Source organism: Zonotrichia leucophrys, chromosome 29 (assembly GCF_028769735.1).
Source record: "Zonotrichia leucophrys gambelii isolate GWCS_2022_RI chromosome 29, RI_Zleu_2.0, whole genome shotgun sequence".
In the NCBI taxonomy this organism is placed as follows: Eukaryota; Metazoa; Chordata; class Aves; order Passeriformes; family Passerellidae; genus Zonotrichia; species Zonotrichia leucophrys.
In genome coordinates, this window is record NC_088198.1 from 1340845 (window position 1) to 1362286 (window position 21442).

The following is a 21442-nucleotide window of genomic DNA, read 5'->3' on the forward strand; positions in this document are numbered from 1 at the left end:
GTCCCTGAGGTGGCTCCCCCTGTCATTTCTGAGGCTTTTGCTTGGTGGCAAGGAGGGCCCAGGGCTTTGATGGGTCCTGTCAGGTTACAGACTCAATGAATCCCAAAAAATAACACCCTGGAGCACATTTTCAGGCAGTTTTGCTCTTTTAAGGCATATCCAGGAAATCCCTAAATCCCCAAACACCAGGCAGGGCTGCCAGGGAGCCTCAGCTGGGAAAGGGATCCTGGTGGTTGGTTGACCCCTCCCCAGAAGCTCTTGGGGTGCACCATGTCCAGTGTCCCAGAAATAACACCCTGGGGCACATTTTCAGGCAGTTTTGCTCTTTTAAGGCATATCCAAGAAGTGACAGTCCCTGAGTCCCCGAACACCAGGCAGCTCTGCCAGGGAGCCTCACCTGGAGCTGGTGGAGCCAAGAGAAGGGGTCCTGGTGGTTGAGCCCTCACCATGCCCAGTGTCCCTGAGCGTGGCTCCCCCCCTCATTTCTGGGGATGAGGTTTTTGCTCGGTGGCAAGGAGGGGATGGGGATCTTTGGGCACCTTCTGGTGGATTGTAGCCCCCGCCAGGTACTGCTGGAGGAGCCTCCTGAGCTCCTGGTTCCTGGCTGCCAAGGCTGCCCGTGCCTTCTCCAGCCCCTTCTCCTCCAGCTTGGCCTTGTTGAACCTCTGCCAGAACCTCTCCAGCCCAATGTAGTCCTTCATCACCTGTGGGGAGGCAGCAGGGTGATTTTGGGGTCTCCATCCTGCCCCAGGCACCAGCTGGGGGATCCCCAGAGCCGAATCACAGCCTGAGGATGGCGGTGGTGCCTCCTCACCCGTGCCAGGGGCTCGCTGGCCGTCTCCTCCAGGACCAGGCGGGCTTTTTGCTGCTCCAGCTCGCCCAGCGAGGAGGGGTAGAAGGGCAGCACCTTCTCCTCTTCTGTCTCCAGCCTTCGGCACAGCTCAGCCAGGCGCAGGAGGCGCTGAGCCTGGTGGGGACATCAGGATGGGCAGGTGGGGACGGACAGCAGGACACAGCGGGGACATCAGCGGTGCCCAACTCACCTTCTCCACCAGCTGCTGCAGCACCTTGAGGGTGGCAGCGCACTGGGAGCAGAGTGTCACCAGGTGGGTGTGAGCCGTGGCGCCGGCGCCGCTGATCTGAGAGCGGAGCTTCTGCAGTTTCTGCTGGGCGTCCTCCCGGTCGCCGCGGATGCGCTGGGTTTGCTCCTCGCTCCTGCGCAGGTGAGCCGCGATCTGGGCCCGGGTGGCCGTGACCATGTCCTGGGGAGAAACGGCGGGGAAATGTTCCCGGGGGAAATTCCTGCTTGGAAAGGGTGGCCCAGCTTTGGGATGGGCGAAAATTCCTTCTTGGAATGGGGGAAAATTCCTTCTTGGAATGGGGGAAAATTCCTTCTTGGAAGAGGTGGCCCAGCTTTGGGATGGGGGAAAATTCCTTCTTGGAATGGAGGAAAATTCTTCTGATGGAATTCTTCTTGAAGAGAGTGGGGCCCAGCTTTGATGGGGATTTTGGGGGAAAATTTCCTTTCTTCTTGGAATTCAGGGAAAATTCCTTCTTGGAATGAGGGAAAACTCCTTCTGGGAAAGTGGCCCAGCTTTGGGATGGCGGGGAAAATTCTTTCTTGGAATGGGGAAAATTCCTTCTTGGAAAGGTGCAGTTTGGAGGAATTCCTTCTTGGAAAGGAGGAATTCCTTCTTGGAATGGGGGAAAATTCCTTCTTGGAATGGGGGAAAATTCCTTCTTGGAATGGGGGAAAATTCTTCTTGGAATGGGGGAAAATTCCTTCTTGGAATGGGAAGTTCTTCTTGAAAGGAGAATTTTTTGGAACCCCAGCTTTGGAATGGGGGAAAATTTCTTCTTGGGAAAAAATTTTGAGGAGAAAACTATCCTTCTTGGGAAAGATGGCCCAGCTTTGGGATGGTGGAAATTCCTTCTTGGAAAGGAGGAATTCCTTCTTGGAATAGGGGAAAATTCCTTCTTGGAAAAGGTGGCCCAGCTTTGGGATGGGGGAAAATTCCTTCTTGGAAAGGAGGAATTCCTTCTTGGAATGGGGGAAAGTTCCTTCTTGGAAAGGAGAATTCCTTTTTGGAAAAGGTGGCCCAGCTTTGGGATGGGCTGTTCAGGGCACTGGTGGAGGCACCATCCCTGGAAGTGCTCAAACACCACGTGGATGTGGTTCAGCAGTGGCCCTGGCAGTGCTCAGAGAACAGTCGGACTTGATGGTCTCAGAGACTTTTCCAACCTCAATAATTCCACGACCCCATGGAAAAACGAGTGGGGAATGAGGGGTGACCCCACTCCCACAACCACCCAGCAGCCCTGCCAAAACCTGCAGCTTCTCCAGCTTCTTCGCCTGCGTGTTGATCTCGCTGGAAGTCCTCTCACACTTCTTCTTGAGCTCCTCCAGCTCCACCTTCTTCTTCTCGGTGGCCTGGGCGTAGTTCCTGCGTGCTGTCTGGATCTGGTCCCACAGCCCCTCGAGCCTGGCCCCCAGCTGCAGGCGGCTGTACTGCTGATCCTGCCAGCACTGGGGACACACGTGGTGAAAATTGCAATGCAAGGTGTTTTCAGTTACATCTGTATGGCAGATTATCTTTGTCAAGTGGGCAGTTTGCCTTCTCTCTCTCTTTGAGTGACCACATTCACACCTCCCTCTAGGGGGACATCTGATAACAGCTATGGGATGTCACTGCATGGCTGATAAGAACTGCAGCATCCCATTGGGAGATGTGAGCCCAGAGGGGGAGAAAATGTCGCAAACAAATTGCTTTCCTGGATTACAATCTGAAAAGATTTCAAACATTCCTGCCTGGATACAATCTGAGGTTTCAAACATTCCTACCCCAGATAATTATAAATCTGAGGTTTCAAACATTCCTACCTGGATACAATCTGAGGTTTCAAACATTCTCCTGGATACAATCTGAGATTTAAATTCATAAATCTGAGGTTTCAAACATTCTACCCAGATATAATCCAGAGGTTTTTGAGACACCAGCAGGCTTCTCCACTGGATTTCCCAGAGGAACAGCAGCTGCCTCTCTCCCCTGGATCTTCCATTTAGGAAGATCCATCCTTCTCTACAGGATCCCTGCTCCAGCAGAACCACCCCTGACACTGCAGGAGGGCTGAGCCACAATTCCAATGGGACTGCTGCCAACACCCTGACCCACAGGGTGTCAGGTTGGGTTCTGACTCTGTCAGTGTTGGTTTTAGTTCACTGCATTGTTTATGTTATCCTTTTATTTTCTTCCCTATTTAAAGACTGTTATTTCCTGCTCCCATATTTTTGGCCTGAGAGCCCCTTAATTTCAAATTTATAACAATTCAGAGGGGTGGGGAAGGTTTACATTCTCCATTTCAGGGGAGGCTCCTGCCTTCCTTAGCAGACTCCTGTCCTTCCAAACCAACAGGTTATCCCCAAAACCTCCTCTGCCATCCCTGCCAGCCCCTCCATGCCCCCTTGCCTTGTTTTTGATGTCGTCCCGGGCGCTCTGGAAGTTCAGCAAGGCCGCCTGCTCGCTCTTGGCGTGCTCCTCCTCCGTGGCCAGCTCCATCTGCTCCAGGACCCAGCTTTCCCAGTCCCGCTGCTCCAGCATGGCCTTCCTGTGGGGACACAAGGCAGGGCAAAAGGGGTTTCTTCCATTGTTGGGGAGGATGAAACAGGAAAGCCTTATAAATATGATTGATTTTGAGAATATGGAAATTATAAGCGAGATTGAAGTGAAAGCAAGTTTAGGTGAGCTGGGGGGTCACAGACAGACAGACAGACAGACACACAGAGAGCCAGGTGGAGTGCTGGGGGAGATGAAACAGGAAATATGATTGATTTTGAGAATATGGAAACTACAAGCAAGATTGAAATGAAAGCAAGCTTTGAGATCCCTCAGTTACTGAACAACTGGAAAACAATGGTGTGGCTGGCTGAAGGTGATCCCCTTTTGATGGAACAACACCCTCTGCTCGCAGACAGCTCCAGAGCAGACCCTGCCAGCTTGGCAGAAGGGGCACAAAGAGGAGTTTTTAGGGTTTAAAACTACTCCAAAGAGGAGTTTTTAGGGTTTCCAAAGAGTAGTTTTAAGGCCTGGCAGAAGGGGCCCAAGGAGGAGTTTTTAGGGTTTAAAATGTAGCACAGTATGGTGATGTAATGATTCTTATAGGCTGTATGGAAATGCTATAGGATTTGTATATTGTACTAGATTGGTTAGTGAGAATCAGAATATTCAACACAAAAGAAGATTTATTGTATTTGTAATGGGAACCTCGCTCTCTCATCCTCTTACTCTCTCACCCTCTCATCCTCTCTACCCCTCTCTCCTCTCAGTCCTGCTCCAGCTGTCCCTGGCAGCTCCCAGCAGCTCCCATTTGTCCCTTTGCAATAAACCCCAAATTTCACAACAAAAAGATTTTTAATGGGAACATCACTCTCTCATCCTCTTTACCTCTCTCCCCCTCTTTGAGCCAGTTCTGAGCTGTCCCTGGCAGCTCCCAGCAGCTCCCTGCACTTGGCCCTTTGCAATAAACCCCAAATTCCAAGCCCTGGCTTCAGAGATCTCTCGTGTCCGTCTGTCCTGACCTTCCTGCCTCCCTGACACTCTTACACTCCATGACAAAGACACTGCAGGCTTCCCCATGGCACCATTTCAGGACAGCCCATGGGTGCCACTGCTGCTCCATTCCCCTTCTCCTCCTGTGTTTTGTTGTGATTTCAGGGTTTACCTCAGAACCTCGGGTCCCTCCCTGATCATTCCCTGCCAGGTGTGTCAGACACCTCTCCTTTCCCCTCCCAGCACTGTCTGTCAGTCCTGGAATTCCAGAAGGGATTGGCAAAATTCCAAAGATGCTTTCCAACCCTGGGGGACATTGGGCCATCCAGGTGTCCTTTGTCCCTTTGTCCCTCCCCTCCTGTACCTGGTTGGTGGCTCCCTACCCCTTCCCTGCCCCTCTCCCCGGGGTTAAAAGGAACAGCAACCACAGGATTGGGGAGTTCTGTTGGAGCTGGTGCTGCATTCAGAGTGGGCCAGAACAAAGCTCTGGATCCAAACCCTCCATCAGAACCGACTCCTTTCCTTCACCATCACCTTAAAGCTTCTCTGCCAGAGGTAAACCTGAGGTAAACTCCATGAGAGGAAGCTCCATCCTGAGCTGCTGCAGGCCTGGACTTGTCTCCACGTGCCCAGCTGTCACAGATATATTTTATGAAAAATCCTTTCCTTAGAATTTTTTTCTCCTGAGAAGCTGAGAGGCCTCAGAAATGAAATATAAACAATAATTATCTGCTGCTGTGGAATGCAACAGGTGCATCTGTGATTGGTCTCATGTGGTTGTTTTTAATTAATGGCCAATCACAGCCCAGCTGTCTCAGACTCTCTGGTCAGTCACAAGATTTTATTCTCATTCCTTTCCTTTTCAAGCCTTGTGATGAATCCTTTCTCTATTTTTTTAGTATAGTTTCAACACATCATTCTCTTTTAACATCATATATATCATAAAATAATAAACCAGCCCTTCTGAAACATGGAGTCAAGATTCTCATCTCTTCTCTCATCCTGGGACCCCTGTGAGCCACCACCACACCCAGCTGCAACATCCAGCTGGCCAAAAGTGTCTGTGGGGTGAAAACACCAATACAATACCAGCTGTGGCCCGTAAAGTGTCTGTGGGGTGAAACACCACACATCCAGAGAGCCAAAAGTGTCTGTGGGGTGAAAACACCAAACATCCAGAGAGCCAAAAGTGTCTGTGGGGTGAAACACCACACATCCAGCTGGCCAAAAGTGTCTGTGGGGTATCCAGATAGCCAAAAGTGTCTGTGGGGTATCCAGGTAGCCAAAAGCGTCTGTGGGGTAACACCACATAATGCCAAAGTGTCTGTGGGGTATCCAGATAGCCAAAAGTGTCTGTGGGGTGAAAACACCAAACATCCAGCTGGCCAAAAGTGTCTGTGGGGTGAAAACACCAAACATCCAGATAGCCAAAAGTGTCTGTGGGGTGAAAACACCACATATCCAGATAGCCAAAAGTGTCTGTGGGGTATCCAGGTAGCCAAAAGTGTCTGTGGGGTGAAAACACCAATCAGTGCCAAACTGCCATCAAAGTGTCTGTGGGGTATCCAGATAGCCAAAAGTGTCTGTGGGGTGAAAACACCACACATCCAGATAGCCAAAAGTGTCTGTGGGGTGAAAACACCACATATCCAGAGAGCCAAAAGTGTCTGTGGGGTGAAAACACCACACATCCAGAGAGCCAAAAGTGTCTGTGGGGTGAAAACACCAACACAGCTGCTAATGTCGTGATCTAGAAGCCAAAAGTGTCTGTGGGGTGAAAACACCAACACAGGCCAAAAGGTTCACCCATAGCCAAAATGCTCTGGTGAACACCACAGTTGCTGCTATTTGGTTCAGCACCAAGGGCCAGACAAGCTCAGGCACGGCAATATTGATAATTATTCCAACACCCCTCGAATTTCCACACCTCTCAGCCTCAAACTCGGCCTTCAGGGCGCCCACCTGGGCACTAAAGCCCTGCTCCAGGTACTGCAGGCGGCGGCGCTGCAGGTTCAGCAGTTGGTCTGTGAGGTCCAGGTGGCTGCTCAGGGCTCGGTTCTGCTGCTCCTCCGCTTGCTTCAGCTCCGTCACCAGCGCCTGGGGAGGTTTGTGGGGAGACATTTTTTTGGGGGGGGGTCATTTGTGGCACCTGGCACCCCCCCTCTGTCACAGATATATTTTATGGAAAATTTTTTCCTTTGGGTTTTTCCTCCTGAGAAGCTGAGAGGTCTCAGAAATTAAATGTAAACAATGATTATCTGCTGCTGTGGAATGCAACAGGGGAATCTGTGATTGGTCTCATGTAGATTGTTTTTAATTAATGGCCAATCACAGTGAGCTGGCTCGGACTCTCTGGTCAGTCACAAGATTTTATTATCATTCCATTTTTTTCCTTTCCTTTCAAGCCTTCTGATGAAATCCTTTCTTCTATTTTTTTAGTAGAATATATATAATATATTTTCATACATATCTTATATTTATAATATATTTTTATATATATCTTATGGAAAAATATATGATAAATATAAGATATATTTATCTCATAATATATATATCATATATTTTAATATATATCTTATATTTTAATATATAATATCTATAATACTAATATAATATATAATAAAATAATAAATCAGCTATCCTTCTGATGAAATCCTTTTTTCTATTCTTTCAGTATAATATATACCATATATTTAAATAAATACCTTGTATTTATAATGTATTTATATATATTATATATATAAACATATTACAATATTTTATGATATTATGATATGATATTTTTATCATATATAAAATATATGATAAATATAACATATTTATCTCATAATATGTATCTCATATGGTTTTTTATATATCTTTTATTTTCAATATATGTGATATATATTATACTAAAAGAAAAACAATAATATAATATAATATAATATAATATAATATAATATAATATAATATAATAATATATAATATAATAATATATAATAATATATATATATATTAGCCTTCTGAAAATGGAGCCAAGATTTTCATCTCTTCCCTCGTCCTGGGACCCCTGTGAACACCCCCACACCCCTCCCCACCCTGCCAGCCCCAGAGCTGTGGGATTCATCTGCCCTCTGAACAGAGAGAAGCTGTGAGAAAAGCAAAGGATGTTCGTCGTTTCAAGTAAAAAAATCTGAGTTTCAGGAGAAGATAAAGAGCTTGGTGGATTTCTAAATAGTTATTAATTATTTTCTGTAATAGTTCTCTGTTTCAGGATTCTGCAAGTCTGTTTCAGAACCAGGAAGGATCACGAGTGCTCCAGATTGCAAGGCGAGTTGTATTTATTACCATCTCTATGGCAGCTGTCTTTTGTCAGTGGGCAGTTTTTCCTTATCTCTTCCACAATCACTCCTCCCTCAGGAGGGGACATCTGATAACAGCTATTGGATGTCACTGCATGGCTGATAAGAACTGCAGCATCCCATTGGGAGATGTGAGCCCAGAGGGAGGAGCCAAACATTCCTGTCTGGATACAATCTGAGATTTCAAACATTCCTACCTGGATACAATCTGAGATTTCAAACATCCTACCGAACAATCTGGATTTCAAACATTCTGACCGGATACAATCTGAGATTTCAAACATTCCTGCCTGGATAGAATCTGAGATTTCAAACATTCCTGCCTGGATATAATCTGAGATTTCAAACATTCCTGTCTGGATACAATCTGAGATTTCAAACATTCCTACCCAGATACAATCTGAGGTTTCAAACATTCCTACCCAGATATAATCCAGAGGTTTTGAGACACCAGCACGGCTTCTCCACTGGATTCCCCAGAGGAGCAGCAGCTGCCTCTTCCACTGGATCTTCAGAGGAAGAATAAATCCTTCTCTACAGGATCCCTGCTCCAGCAGAACCACCCCTGACACTGCAGGAGGGCTGAGCCACAATTCCAATGGGACTGCTGCCAACACCCTGACCCACAGGGTGTCAGGTTGGGTTCTGACTCTGTCAGTGTTGTTCTAGTTCATTGCATTGTTTATTTTATCCTTTTATTTTTATTCCCTATTAAAGAACTGTTATTTCCTGCTCCCATATTTTTGGCCTGAGAGCCCCTTAATTTCAAATTTATAACAATTCAGAGGGAGGGGGTTCCCATTTTCCATTTAGGGGAGGCTCCTGCCTTCCTTAGCACCCACTTGTCTTTCCAAACCAAGACAAACTGTTATTTCTGCTCCCATATTTTTTGCCTGACAGCCTCTTAATTTCAAATTTATAACAATTCAGAGGGAGAGGGTTTACATTCTCCATTTAGGGGAGGCTCCTGCCTTCTTTAGCACACACCTGTCTTTCCAAACCAAGACAACCAGGAATGTCACAGACCAACATCTCCAGGGACTGGACCTTCTCCTGAAACTCAGCTGTTTGGATTGAAACCATGAACATTCTTACAGCTTCTCCCCGTTCAGAGGGCCCGTGAAGAGCACCCAGAGTCACCTCAATGGTGCCATCCTTGCAGTCCATGACCCTGGAGAAGGTCTGGCTGAGGATCTCGATGTCCTGGCGCAGCTCTTTGTCCTTGGCCTTGCGTTGGGCTGAGCGCCAGAGCGTGCGGACCTTGTGGAGACCCCAGAGGCTGCTCTGCTCCTCCCGGCTCAGCTTCTCCTGTGGAGGGGGAATGGGAGGTGGGAAAGAGGCAGGAGTGGGTTTGGGGTGCCTCTGCTATCTGGGGGTGCAGCAGAACGGGCACAGCCCCAGCCCTGGTGGGGATGATGGGGAAATTTGCTGGGGAAAAGAGTTTGGGGGGCTTAAAGGGTGGAGTTTGGAGGGGATCAGGGGAGGCTGCAGTGGGGTCCCAGACCTGCATGAAGCGGGTGAGCAGCGCCCTCTTGACTTTGGCCTGCTCCTCCTCAACCAGCGCTTGTCTCTGCAGCAGCAGCAGCTCGGCCTCGGCCGACGTGGGGGCGCTGAGCTGGGACCTCGCCATGGCTGGAGGAGGGGACAGGCAGGAGGGGTTGGGGTGTGCGTGGTGACCCCTCCAGGGCCCCCACCACGGCCTGTTCCCCCTGCCCAGCCCCCTGCACTATAGGGTACCCCACACCCCATAACATTCTGCCTCCCTCCCCAGGCTCCCCCAGACCCATTTCCTTGCCCCTCCACTTCGGAGCATCCCCAGACCCCACCAACCCCTTCTGGCCCCCTCTCCCCTCCCAGGGACCGCCCAGACCTGTCCCCACCTCCCTCCCCAGGCCCCAGGGCCCATTTCCCTCTGCCCATCCCCACCTCCAGAGCCCTCCTAGCTCATCCCTATCTCCCTCCCACGCTCCCCCAGCACCCACCACCCCTTCCAATGGGGTCTCCCCCCCTTCCCAGTTTGGGGTCCCCCCGGTACCGGCCCCGGTCCCGGCCCGTCCCGCGCGTCCCTCCGGTCTCCCGGCAACGGCCGCTGAGGGGGCGGGGCTTCCGCGGCACTTCCGCCCTGACCCGCGCGGGCGCCCCCTGGCGGCCAAGAGCGCGCTCGCGCCCCCTCCTCACGGGGCGTGTCCCGCCCGTTCTGCCTCTCCGCTATTGGCCGGCCCTCCGGGATTCCCCGCGCTGATTGGCGGGCGGCAGCCGCCGTGGGCGGGCCCTGCAGGCGGCGGGGTATATAAGGGCGCTGCGGCGGCGGGGCGCAGGGCGGTGGGTGGGTGCGAGCACGGGGGAGGCGTGCGCGCCGCCGCCATGCGGGAGCGGAGGCCGGCACCGGCCGCCCCGGCCCGGTGCAAGCTGGTGCTGGTGGGTGACGTGCAGTGCGGCAAGACGGCCATGCTGCAGGTGCTGGCCAAGGATTGCTACCCTGAGGTGAGCCCGGAACGGCACCGGGGAACCGGCAGCGGGCGCCGGTAAAGCGGGACCGAGCGGGGCGCTGACGCTCTCGGTGCCGTTGCAGACGTACGTGCCCACCGTGTTTGAGAACTACACGGCGTGTCTGGCCAGCGAGGAGCAGCGGGTGGAACTGAGCCTCTGGGACACCTCCGGTACCGGGGGGAGACACGCACGGTGCATGTTTGGGGGGCTGGCGGGGGCTCCTCTACCGAGGGAGTGCGGCGGGGGCTGCCCCGGCCCTGATCGGGGAAGGTGCTTGGGGCTTTTGGGGGATCGCGGCTGGGATGCTGCAGTGAGCGGGGGGTCCCTGCAGTGGGGGTGTTTTGGCATCCCGAGGGTGTTTTGGGGACCTGCAGCACGGGAGGGGAGGGACTTTGGTGGCCTTGTTGGGGTCTCGGGGGTGTTTTGGGGGGCCGGGGGTGTTTTGGGGTCCCTGCGGCTGCGGAGGGCGCTTGGTGCCCGCACTTGGCGGGGGTTCAGTTTAGGGTCATACCCGTGGGTGTGGGGGCGCAGGCACTCCCCAGGGACCCACCCCACGGTCACAGGGGGGTCAGGGATTGGGGGAGTCCCAGGAAGCTGAACCCCTTCTTTGGGGGGGTCCGCAAACCGCTGAGCCCCCCCGAGTGGGTCCTGCCTGTGAATGGGGCGGATTTATGGGGACACCCCGCTGTTCCCCTTCCCTGGGCACCCCCAATTTTTGGCGGGGGGGTCGGGGCAGCCCTGCCCGGTGCTGCAGTGTCCCCCCCGGTGTGGAGGGGGGGGTCCCCGCCGGTCCCCGGTTGCCATGGCGATGCGCTGGCGCAGCCTCTTTGCTATTCCGTGCACGGAGCGTCTGGGCTGCCAAACCCCTCCGAGGCCTTTTGGGGGGGCCGGGGGGGTGTGGGGGGGACATCCCAGAGCCCCCCACCCCATTAACTCCCCCCCTCCCATTCCCGCACCCCCTCCCCGCACCGCGATCCCCGCAGTCCCCGGTGCGGTGCTGGCGGCTCCGTGTCCCCGGGGATCCCGGGGGGGGTGACAGCGTGTGACACCCCCTCCTCTGGCTCCCCCCCGACCCCGAGACCCCCTCGGTGCTCCCCAAAATGGGAGGGGGGGCGGAGGGGTTGTTACATAAACAGCGCGGGCTCCATTTCCCGCTGCCTGGCCAAGGCGCGATGCGACGCGGATGGGGCTGCGGGCACGGAGGTGGCGATTTGGGGGGGTTCCGGAGCTGCGCCCCTTTTGGGGAGCTCTGTCCCTTTTGGGGGGCTCCGGAGCCGTGTCCCTGTGTCCTTCTTGGGGTTCTCTAGAGCTGCGAGCCACCACCCTGAGCAGGAGGCGAGCTGTGTTTGTTTTGGGGGGCTCTGTGCCTTTTGGGGGTCTCTAGAGCTGTGTCCTCACCGTGGGCAGATTGGGTCTGTCCCTCTTGGGGGACCTAGAGCTGTGTGTCGTCTGTCCTTTTGGGGAGCTGTGTCTTTCTTGGGGGCTGTGTCCGTTTTGGGGGGCTCTGTGCCTTTTGGGGTCTCTAGAGCTGTGTCCCCACGCTGGGCAGGAATGGGGCTGTGTCTGTTTGGGGATCTCTAGAGCTTTGTGTCCGTCTGTCCCTTTTGAGGAGCTGGGTCCGTTTTGGGGATCTCTAGAGCGGTGTCCTCACCGTGGGTAGGAATCAGGCTGCGTCTGTTTTGGGGGGATCTGTCCCTTTTGGGGGGCTCCGGAGCCGTGTCCCTGTGTCCTTCTTGGGGTTCTCTAGAGCTGCGAGCCACCACCCTGAGCAGGAGGGGAGCTGTGTTTGTTTTGGGGGGCTCTGTGCCTTTTGGGGGTCTCTAGAGCTGTGTCCCCACCGTGGGCAGGATTGGGGTCTGTCCGTCTTGAGGGGCTCTAGAGCTGTGTGTCCATCTGTCCCTTTTGGGGAGCTGTGTCTTTTCTTGGGGGCTCTGTGCCTTTTGGGGAGCTGTGTCCGTTTTGGGGGGCTCTGTGCCTTTTGGGGTCTCTAGAGCTGTGTCCCCACCCCGGGCAGGAATGGGGCTGTGTCTGTTTGGGGATCTCTAGAGCTTTGTGTCCGTCTGTCCCTTTTGGGGAGCTGTGTCCGTTTTGGGGATCTCTAGAGCTGTGACCTCACCGTGGGTAGGAATCAGGCTGCGTCTGTTTTGGGGGATCTGTCCCTTTTGGGGGGCTCTGGAGCCGTGTCCCTGTGTCCTTCTTGGGGTTCTCTAGAGCTGCGAACCTCCACCCTGAGCAGGAGGGGAGCTGTGTTTGTTTTGGGGGGCTCTGTGCCTTTTGGGGGTCTCTATGCCTTTTGGGGGTCTCTAGAGCTGTGTCCCCACCGTGGGCAGGATTGGGGTCTGTCCGTCTTGAGGGGCTCTAGAGCTGTGTGTCCGTCTGTCCCTTTTGGGGAGCTGTGTCTTTTCTTGGGGGCTCTCTGCCTTTTGGGGAGCTGTGTCCGTTTTGGGGGTATCTAGAGCTGTGTCCCCACGCTGGGCAGGAATGGGGCTGTGTCTGTTTGGGGATCTCTAGTGCTGTGTATCCGTCTGTCCCTTTTGGGGAGCTGTGTCCGTTTTGGGGATCTCTAGAGCTGTGTCCTCACTGTGGGTAGGAATCAGGCTGTTTTGGGGGGGGCTCTGTCCCTTTTGGGGGGCTCTGGAGCTGTGTGTCCGTTTGTCCCTTTTGGGGAGCTGTGTCTTTTCTTGGGGGCTCTGTGCCTTTTGGGGAGCTGTGTCCGTTTTGGGGGACTTTGTCCTTCTTGGGGGACTCTAGAGCTGTGTGTCCATCTGTCCCTTTTCGGGAACTGTGTCTCTTTCAGGGGCTGTGTCCCTTTTGGGGGTCTCTAGAGCTGTGTGTCCGTCTGTCCCTTTTGGGGAGCTATCTCTTTTTTAGGGGGTTCTGTGCCTTTTGGGGAGCTGTGTCCGTTTTGTGGGGCCTTGTCCATTTTGGGGGTCTCTAGACCTGTGTCCCCACCCCAAGCAGGAATGGGGCTCTGTCCCTTTTGGGGGGCTCTGTCCCTTTAAGGGTCTCTAGAGCTGTTCCCTCACTTGGGACAGGAATGGGCCTGAGTCTGCTTTAGGGGCTCTGTCCCTTTTTGGGGGGCTCTATCCCTTCTGGGGGTCTCCAGAGCCATGCCCCCACCCCAAGCAGGAATGGGGCTGTGTCTCTTTTGGGGGGCTGTGTCTCTTTTGGGGGGCTGTGTCCCTTTTGGGCGTCTCTACAGCCGTGTCCCCAGCCCGAGCAGGAATGGGGCTCTGTCCCTTTTGGGGGGCTCTGTCCCTTTTGGGTCTCTAGAGCTGTGCCCCCACCCCAAGCAGGAATGGGGCTGTGTCCATTTTTGGGGCTGTGTCTCTTTTGGGGGTCTCTGTCCCTTTTGGGGTCTCTAGAGCTGTGCCCCCACCCTGGGCAGGAATGGGGCTGTGTCCATTTTGGGGGGGTCTCTGTCTTTTTGGGGGGCTCTGTCCCTTTTGGGGTCTCTAGAGTCATGCCCCCACCCCAAGCAGGAATGGGGCTGAGTCCATTTTAGGGTCTCTGTCTCTTTTGGGGGGGTCTCTGTCTCTTTTGGGGGGCTCTGTCCCTTTTGGGGTCTCTAGAGCTGTGCCCCCACCCTGGGCAGGAGTGGTGCTCTGTCCCTTTTGGGTGTGCTGTGTCTCTTTTGGGGGGCTCTGTCCCTCTCTATACCCTTACCCCCACCCCATTTCGGAAGGGGGGGGGCTCTGTCCCTTTCCCAGCCCCCCTTTCCCGTGTCCCGGGGCTGGGGGGGCTGATCGGTGTCCCCCCCTTTTCCCCAGGCTCCCCCTACTATGACAACGTGCGGCCCCTGTGCTACAGCGACTCGGACGCCGTCCTGCTCTGCTTCGATGTCAGCCGGCCCGAGACCCTCGACAGCGCCACCAAGAAGGTGGGGAGGGGGCTCAGACCCCGGGACCGTGTCCTCGGGAGGGTTGGGGGGCTCTGAGATGTGAGGACACCAGCCTGGGGAGTCCCTGTGGGGGTTTGGGGGGCTCAGAGATGTAGGGGCGCTGATGCTGAGGGGTTTGGGGGCTCACAAATGTGAGGACACTCACTCTGTGGGGTTTGGGGGCTCACAAATGTGGGGGCCCCGGCCTGAGAGCTCCCTGTGGCGTTTGGGGGGCTCAGAGATGCAGGGGCACTAGCCTGAAGGGTTCTCGGGGGGTTTAGGGGGCTCAGAGATGTGGGGACACCCATGCAGGGGGGTCCCTGTAGGGTTTGGGGGGGCTCAGAGATGCAGGGGCACTGATGCTGTGGGATTTAGGGGGCTCAGAGAGGCAGGGGCATCAGTCTGAAGGGTTCTCAGGGGGTTTAGGGGGCTCAGAGATGTGGGGACACCAGCCTGGAGGGTCCCTGTGAGGTCTGGGGGCTCAGGGATGTGGGGACACTGATTCTGAGGGGTTAGGGGGCTCTGAGATGTGGGGACACCAGCCTGGGGGTATCTCTGTGGGGTCTGAGGGGTTCCTGGTGGTATCTCTGTGGGGTTTTGTGGCTCAGGGACATGGGGACACTGTCCTGGGGTATCTCTGTAGGTTTTGGGGGGTTCCTGTCGATCTGGGGGTTCAGAGTTGTGAGGACACTGTCCTGGGGTATCTCTGTGGGGTTTGAGGGGTTTCTGGGGGTATCTCTGTGGGATTTGGGGGTTCCTGAGGGTGTGTCTGTGGGGTTTGGGGGCTCCTATGGGGTCTGGGGGGGTCCGAGATGTGAGGACACTGTCCTGAGGATATTTCTGTGGGGTTTGGGGGGTTCCTGAGGGTGTGTCTGTGTGTTTTGGGGGCTTCTGTGGGTTTGGGAGGTTCAGGGATGTAGGGACACTGTCCTGGGGTTCCTCTATGGGGTCTGGGGCGTTCCTGGGGGTATTTCTGTGGGTTTCCTGAGGGTATCTCTGTGGGATTTGGGGTTTTGGGGGCTCAGGGATGCATGGACACTGTTCTGGGGGTATTTCTGTGGGTTTGAGGGGTTCCTGGGGTATCTCTGTGGGATTTTGGAGGTTCCTGTGGGTATCTCTGTGGGGTTTGGGGGGCTCTTATGGGTCTGGGGGGTTCAGAGATGTGAGGACACTGTCCTGGGGGTATCTCTGTGGGTTTTGGGGGGTTCAGAGATGTGAGGACACTGTCCTGAGGATATTTCTGTGGGGTTTGGAGGCCTCCTGAGGGTATCTCTGTGGGGTTTGGGGGGCTCTTATGGGTCTGGGGGGTTCAGAGATGTGAGGACACTGTCCTGGGAGTATCTCTGTGGGGTTTGAGGGGTTTCTGGGGGTATCTCTGTGGGATTTGGGGGCTCAGGGATGCATGGACACTGTCCTGGAGGTATCTCTGTGGGGTCTGAGGGGTTCCTGGGGGTATCTCTGTGGGTTTTGGGGGGTTCCTATGGGGTCTGGGGGGTTCAGAGATGTGAGGACACTGTCCTGAGGATAATTCTGTGGGGTTTGGAGGCCTCCTGAGGGTATCTCTGCTGGATTTGGGGGGCTCCTGTGGGATTTGGGGGGCTCAGGGATGTAGGGACACTGTCCTGGGGGTTCCTCTATGGGGTCTGGGGCGTTCCTGGGGGTATTTCTGTGGGTTTCCTGAGGGTATCTCTGTGGGATTTGGGGGGGTTCCTGGGGGTATCTCTGTGGGGTTTGGGGGGCTCTTATGGGTCTGGGGGGTTCAGAGATGTGAGGACACTGTCCTGGGAGTATCTCTGTGGGGTTTGGGGGGTTCCTGTGGGTATCTCTGTGGGATTTGGGGGCTCAGGGATGCATGGACACTGTCCTGGGGGTATCTCTGTGGGTTTTGGGAGTTCCTATGGGGTCTGGGAGGTTCTGAGATGTGAGGACACTGTCCTGAGGATATTTCTGTGGGGTTTGGAGGCCTCCTGAGGTATCCCTGCTGGATTTGGGGGGCTCCTGTGGTGTTTGGGGGACTCAGAGATGTGAGGACACTGTCCTGGGGATATCTTTGTGGGGTTTGAGGGGTTCCTGGGGTATCTCTGTGGGGTTTTGGAGGTTCCTGTGGGTATCTCTGTGGAATTTGGTGGGCTCCTGTGGGTCTGGGGGGTTCCGAGATGTGAGGACACTGTCCTGAGGATATTTCTGTGGGGTTTGGAGGCCTCCTGAGGGTATTTCTGTGGGGTTTGGGGGCTCAGTGATGCATGCACACTGTCCTGAGGATAATTCTGTGGGGTTTGGGGGTTCCTGGGGGTATCTCTGTGGATTTGGGGGTTCCTGGGGGTATCTCTGTGGGGTTTGGGGGGTTCCTGAGGGTGTGTCTGTGGGGTTTGGGGGGCTTTTGTGGGGTTTGGGGGGTTCAGGGATGTGAGGACAATGTCCTGTGGGTACCTCTATGGGGTCTGAGGGGTTCCTGGGGGTATCTCTGTGGGGTTTGGGGGGTTCCTGGGGGTATCTCTGTGGGATTTGGGGGTTCCTGAGGGTATCTCTGTGGGTTTGGGGATTTCTGGGGGTATCTCTGTAGGATTTGGGGGTTCCTGGGGGTATCTCTGTGGGGTCTGGGGGGTTCCTGGGGGTATCTCTGTGGGGTTTGGGGGGTTCCTGGGGGTATCTCTGTGGGGTTTGGGGGTTCCTGGGGGTATCTCTGTGGGGTTTTGGGGTTCCTGGGGGTATCTCTGTGGGGTTTGGGGGGTTCCTGGGGGTATCTCTGTGGGGTTTGGGGGTTCCTGGGGGTATCTCTGTGGGGTTTGGGGGTTCCTGGGGGTATCTCTGTGGGCTCAGGGCTGGCACATGGAGACACCACCCCCATGGGGGTGACAGGGAGAGGCTTTTGGGGTGTCCCCTGTCCCTGAGAGGTGCCCTGCCCCCTCAGTGGAAGACAGAAATCCTGGATTATTGCCCCAACACCCGCGTGCTGCTCATCGGCTGCAAGACGGACCTGAGGACAGACCTGAGCACGCTGCTGGAGCTCTCGCACCAGAAACAGGCGCCCATCTCCTACGAGCAGGTCTGGGGGGGCCCCGAGGGTTTGGGGGGACCCCGATGGCTGTGGGGGGTGGGATTGGGGTGTCCCAGTGGTCAGGTTTTGGGGGGATCCTGGTGTTTGCACAGGGCTCAGTTTGGGGTGGTCCTGGTGGTTTTGGGGATGATTTTTGGGGTGTCCCAGTGGTCTGATATGGTTTTGGGGGATCCTGTTGTTTTTGGGGATGATTTTTGGGGTGTCCTGGTGGTCTGACATGGGGGTGGGTTTGGGGAGGTGCTGGTGTTTGCACAGGGCTCAGTTTGGGGTGTCCCAGTATGTCCCTGGTGTGCTTGTTGTGCCCCCATGGCTTTGGGGCTCACTTTGGGATACCCCAATGTGTTTTGGGGCTCAGTTTGGGCTGTCCCAGTGTGTTTGGGATAACCCAGTGGGTTTGGGGCTCAGTTTGAGTTTTCCCAATGACTTTGGGCTGTCCTGGTGGGTTTGAGTTGTCCCCATGGGTTTGTGGGGCTCACTTTGGGATATCCCAGTGGGTTTGGGGCTCAGTTTAGGATATCCAGGTGTGTTTGGGGCTATCCCAATGGATTTGGGATATCCCAATGATTTTGGGGTGCCCTGGTGTTTGTAGGGCTCACTTTGGGATATCCCAATGACTTTGGGCTGTCCTGATGGGTTTGGGGCTCAGTTTAGGATATCTCAATGACTTCAATCTATCCCGATTTTTGGGATATCCCAATGACTTTGATCTGTCCTGACTTTTGGGATACCCCAATGACTTTGATCTGTCCCGATTTTTGGGATATCCCAATGACTTTGATCTGTCCTGATTTTTGGGATACCCCAATGACTTTGATCTATCCCGATTTTTGGGATATCCCAATGACTTTGGGGCTGTCCCGATGAATTTGGGATATCTCGGTGCATTTGGGATATCCCAATGACTTTGATCTGTCCCGATTTTTGGGATATCCCAATGACTTCGATCTGTCCCGATTTTTGGGATATCCCAATGACTTCGATCTGTCCCGATTTTTGGGATATCCCAATGACTTTGATCTGTCCCCATGGGTTTGTGGGGCTCACTTTGGGATATCCCAATGACTTTGGACTGTCCCGGTGGGTTTGGGGCTCAGTTTAGGATATCCCAATGACTTTGATCTGTCCCAATTTTTGGGATATCCCAATGACTTTGGGGCTGTCCCGATGGATTTGGGATATCACAATGACTTAGGGCTGTCCTGGTGGGTTTGGGGCTCAGTTTAGGATATCTCAATTACTTTGATCTGTCCCGATTTTTGGGATATCCCAATGACTTTGATCTGTCCCGATTTTTGGGATATCCCAATGACTTTGGGCTGTCTCAATGGGTTTGGGGCTCAGTTTAGGATATCCCAATGACTTTGATCTATCCCGATTTTTGGGATATCCCAATGACTTTGATCTGCCCCAATTTTTGGGATATCCCAATGACTTTGGGGCTGTCCCAATGGATTTGGGATATCCCAATGACTTTGATCTGTCCCGATTTTTGGGATATCCCAATGACTTTGATCTGTCCCGATTTTTGGGATATCCCAATGACTTTGATCTGTCCCAGTGGATTTGGGATATCCCAATGACTTTGATCTGTCCCGATTTTTGGGATATCCCAATGACTTTGGGCTGTCTCAATGGGTTTGGGGCTCAGTTTGGGATATCCCAATGGGTTTGGGGCTCAGTTTGGGATATCCCAATGACTTTGGGGCTCAGTTTAGGATACCCCAATGACTTTGCCCTACCCCCCTGCCTGACTCCCCGCTCTTAGGGCTGCGCGGCCGCCCGGCAGTTGGGAGCCGAGGGTTACCTGGAGTGCTCGGCCTTCACCTCGGAGAAGAGCGTGCACAGCATCTTCCGCGCCGCGTCCGGGCTGTGCCTGAGCAGCGCCGCCCCGCAGCCTCCCCGCAGCCCCGGGCGCGGCCTCTCCAAGCGCCTCCTGCACCTCCCCAGCCGCTCCGAGCTCATCTCCTCCACCTTCAAGAAGGAAAAAGCGAAAAGCTGCTCCGTCATGTGAAGGGGGGAAGGGATTCCCACACACACACACACACACACACAAACACACACAGAGCCCCCTTTCCCGCTCCCACCCCAAATTTGGGAAGCCCCCCATGCCCCCCCCAAGTGCACGGAATGGGGTCTGGGGGGGGCTGGGGAGGGGTTGGGGTGCTGCCCTTGCCCTGAGAGGGGAGGGATTCACCCGGTTCCCAACCCTGAGGGGGTCCCTGGGGGGTTTGGGGTGCTCAGACCCTCAGAAACATCAGCTGGGATGATCCTGGTGGGGTTTGGGATGCACAGGATCCTGGGGACACCAACCCAGAGGGGTTTGGGGTGCTCAGACCCTCAGAAACATCAGCTGGGATGGTCCTGGTGGGGTTTGGGGTGCACAGGATCCTGGGGACACCAACCCAGGGGGGTCCCTGTGGGGTTTGGGGTGCTCAGAACCTCAAGGACATCAACCCTGAGGGGTTTGGGGTGCACAGGACCCTGAGGAAACCAACCCAGAGGGGTCCCTGGGGAGTTTGGGGCACACAGGACCCTGGGGACATCAGTCCTGGTGGTTTTGGGGCGCTCAGACCTTCAAGGGCATCACCCCAGTGGGGTTTGGGGTGCACAGACCTTCAGGGACATCACCTGGGATGGTCCTTGTGGGGTTTGGGGTGCACAGGACCCTATGGACACCCACCCAGAGGGGTCTCTGGGGGATTTGGGATGTTCAGGACCCTGGGGACACCAATCCAGGAGGGTTCCTGGGGCTGGGTGGGGTTTGGGAGGTCCCCCCCCAGCTCTAAAGGAGAGTTTGGGGTGCTGCCCTTGCCCTGGGAGGGGAGTTTGGGGAGGGCTTCACCCGGTTCCCAACCCTGAGGGGGTCCCTGGGGTGTTTGGGGTGCTCAGACCCTCAGGGACATCAATCCTGGGGGGTTTGGGGTGCTCAGGATCCTGAGGAAACCAACCCAGAAGGGTCCCTGTGGGGTTTGGGGTGCTCAGAACCTCAGGAACATCACCTGGGATGGTTCTTGTGGGGTTTGGAGTGTGCAGGATCCTGGGGACACCAACCCAGAAGGGTCCCTGTAGGGTTTGGGGTGCTCAGACCTTCAAGGACAGCAATCCAGAGAGGTCCCTGTGGGATTTGGGGTGCACAGACCCTCAGGGACAGCAATCCAGGGGGGGTCCCTGTGGGGCTGGGTAGGGTTTGGGAGGTCCCCCCCCAGCTCTAAAGGAGGGTTTGGGGTGCTGCCCTTGCCTGGCATTGTTGTCCTGGAGAGGGCATCACCCAGTTCCCAACCCTGAGGGGGTTCCTGGGGAGTTTGGGGTGCTCAGACCCTCGGGGACATCAACCTTGGGGGGTTTGGGGTGCTCAGGATCCTGAGGAAACCAAACCCAGAGGGTTTTGGGATGCTCAGACCTTCAAGGACATCAACCCAATTGGGTTTGGGGTGCACAGGATCCTGAGTAAACCAATCCAGAGAGGTCCCTGTGGGATTTGGGGTGCTCAGGAGCCTGGGGACATCAACCCTGGGGGTTTTGGGGTGCATAGGACCCTGGGGACATCACCTGGGATGGTCTTTGTGGTGTTTGGGGTGCACAGCACCCTGAGGACACCAATCCTGGAGGGTTTGGGGTGCTCAGACCCTCCGGGACATCACCTGGGATGGTCCCTGTGGGTTTTGGGGGACACAGGGACACCGTCCCGGGGATCCCTGGGGGGTTTGGGGTGCACATCATGGGACTCATCCATGGCCTCATCCTGTTCTCTCCCCCTTCCCCCCATCCCTCATCTGCTGCTTGGCCCTGGGGGACCCTGTGGGTTGGGGAGGGGGGAGGAGGGGCTGTTTTATGGACTATATTTTGGGGAGGGGGGATTTGGGGGGGTGTCTCTGTTCCATGTCAGTGTTATTAAAAAAAGCTTATTTATTATCAGAAATATAACACCTACCTATGTGCAGCCCTGCCTGGCCCTGTGCTTTGGGGCGGGATTTTGGGTTTTGGAGGCTTTTGGGATGTTTTGGTGTCACCGCTGATGGTGACATTGATGTGATCGGGGCGTCTTTTGGGGAGGGGGGGTGCCAAAAGAGTCCCCCCACTTATTCTGCCCCCACGTTCTGCCTGGGACCCCCCGATCTTGTGAATA

General features: G+C 54.9%; 2 protein-coding genes across 2 annotated transcripts; one reads left to right on the plus strand and one right to left on the minus strand.

Annotated features, from left to right (window-relative positions):
• Nucleotides 1–295: 295 nt before the first annotated feature.
• CCDC65 (coiled-coil domain containing 65) lies at nt 296–9993 on the minus strand. The gene is made up of 9 exons (XM_064734848.1): nt 9924–9993; nt 9393–9520; nt 9029–9196; nt 6475–6644; nt 3468–3606; nt 2330–2527; nt 1044–1262; nt 815–967; nt 296–704 (listed from the first exon to the last, which is right to left on the minus strand). Exons 2-9 carry the CDS (start codon nt 9516–9518, stop codon nt 480–482), a joined length of 1398 nt encoding a protein of 465 aa, XP_064590918.1. The 5' UTR covers nt 9519–9520; nt 9924–9993; the 3' UTR covers nt 296–479.
• A 220-nt stretch (nt 9994–10213) lies between these two features.
• Nucleotides 10214–21261, plus strand: RND1 (Rho family GTPase 1). The gene is made up of 5 exons (XM_064734918.1): nt 10214–10372; nt 10461–10548; nt 14149–14258; nt 17170–17304; nt 19082–21261. Exons 1-5 carry the CDS (start codon nt 10253–10255, stop codon nt 19325–19327), a joined length of 699 nt encoding a protein of 232 aa, XP_064590988.1. The 5' UTR covers nt 10214–10252; the 3' UTR covers nt 19328–21261.
• The last annotated feature ends 181 nt before the right edge of the window (nt 21262–21442 follow it).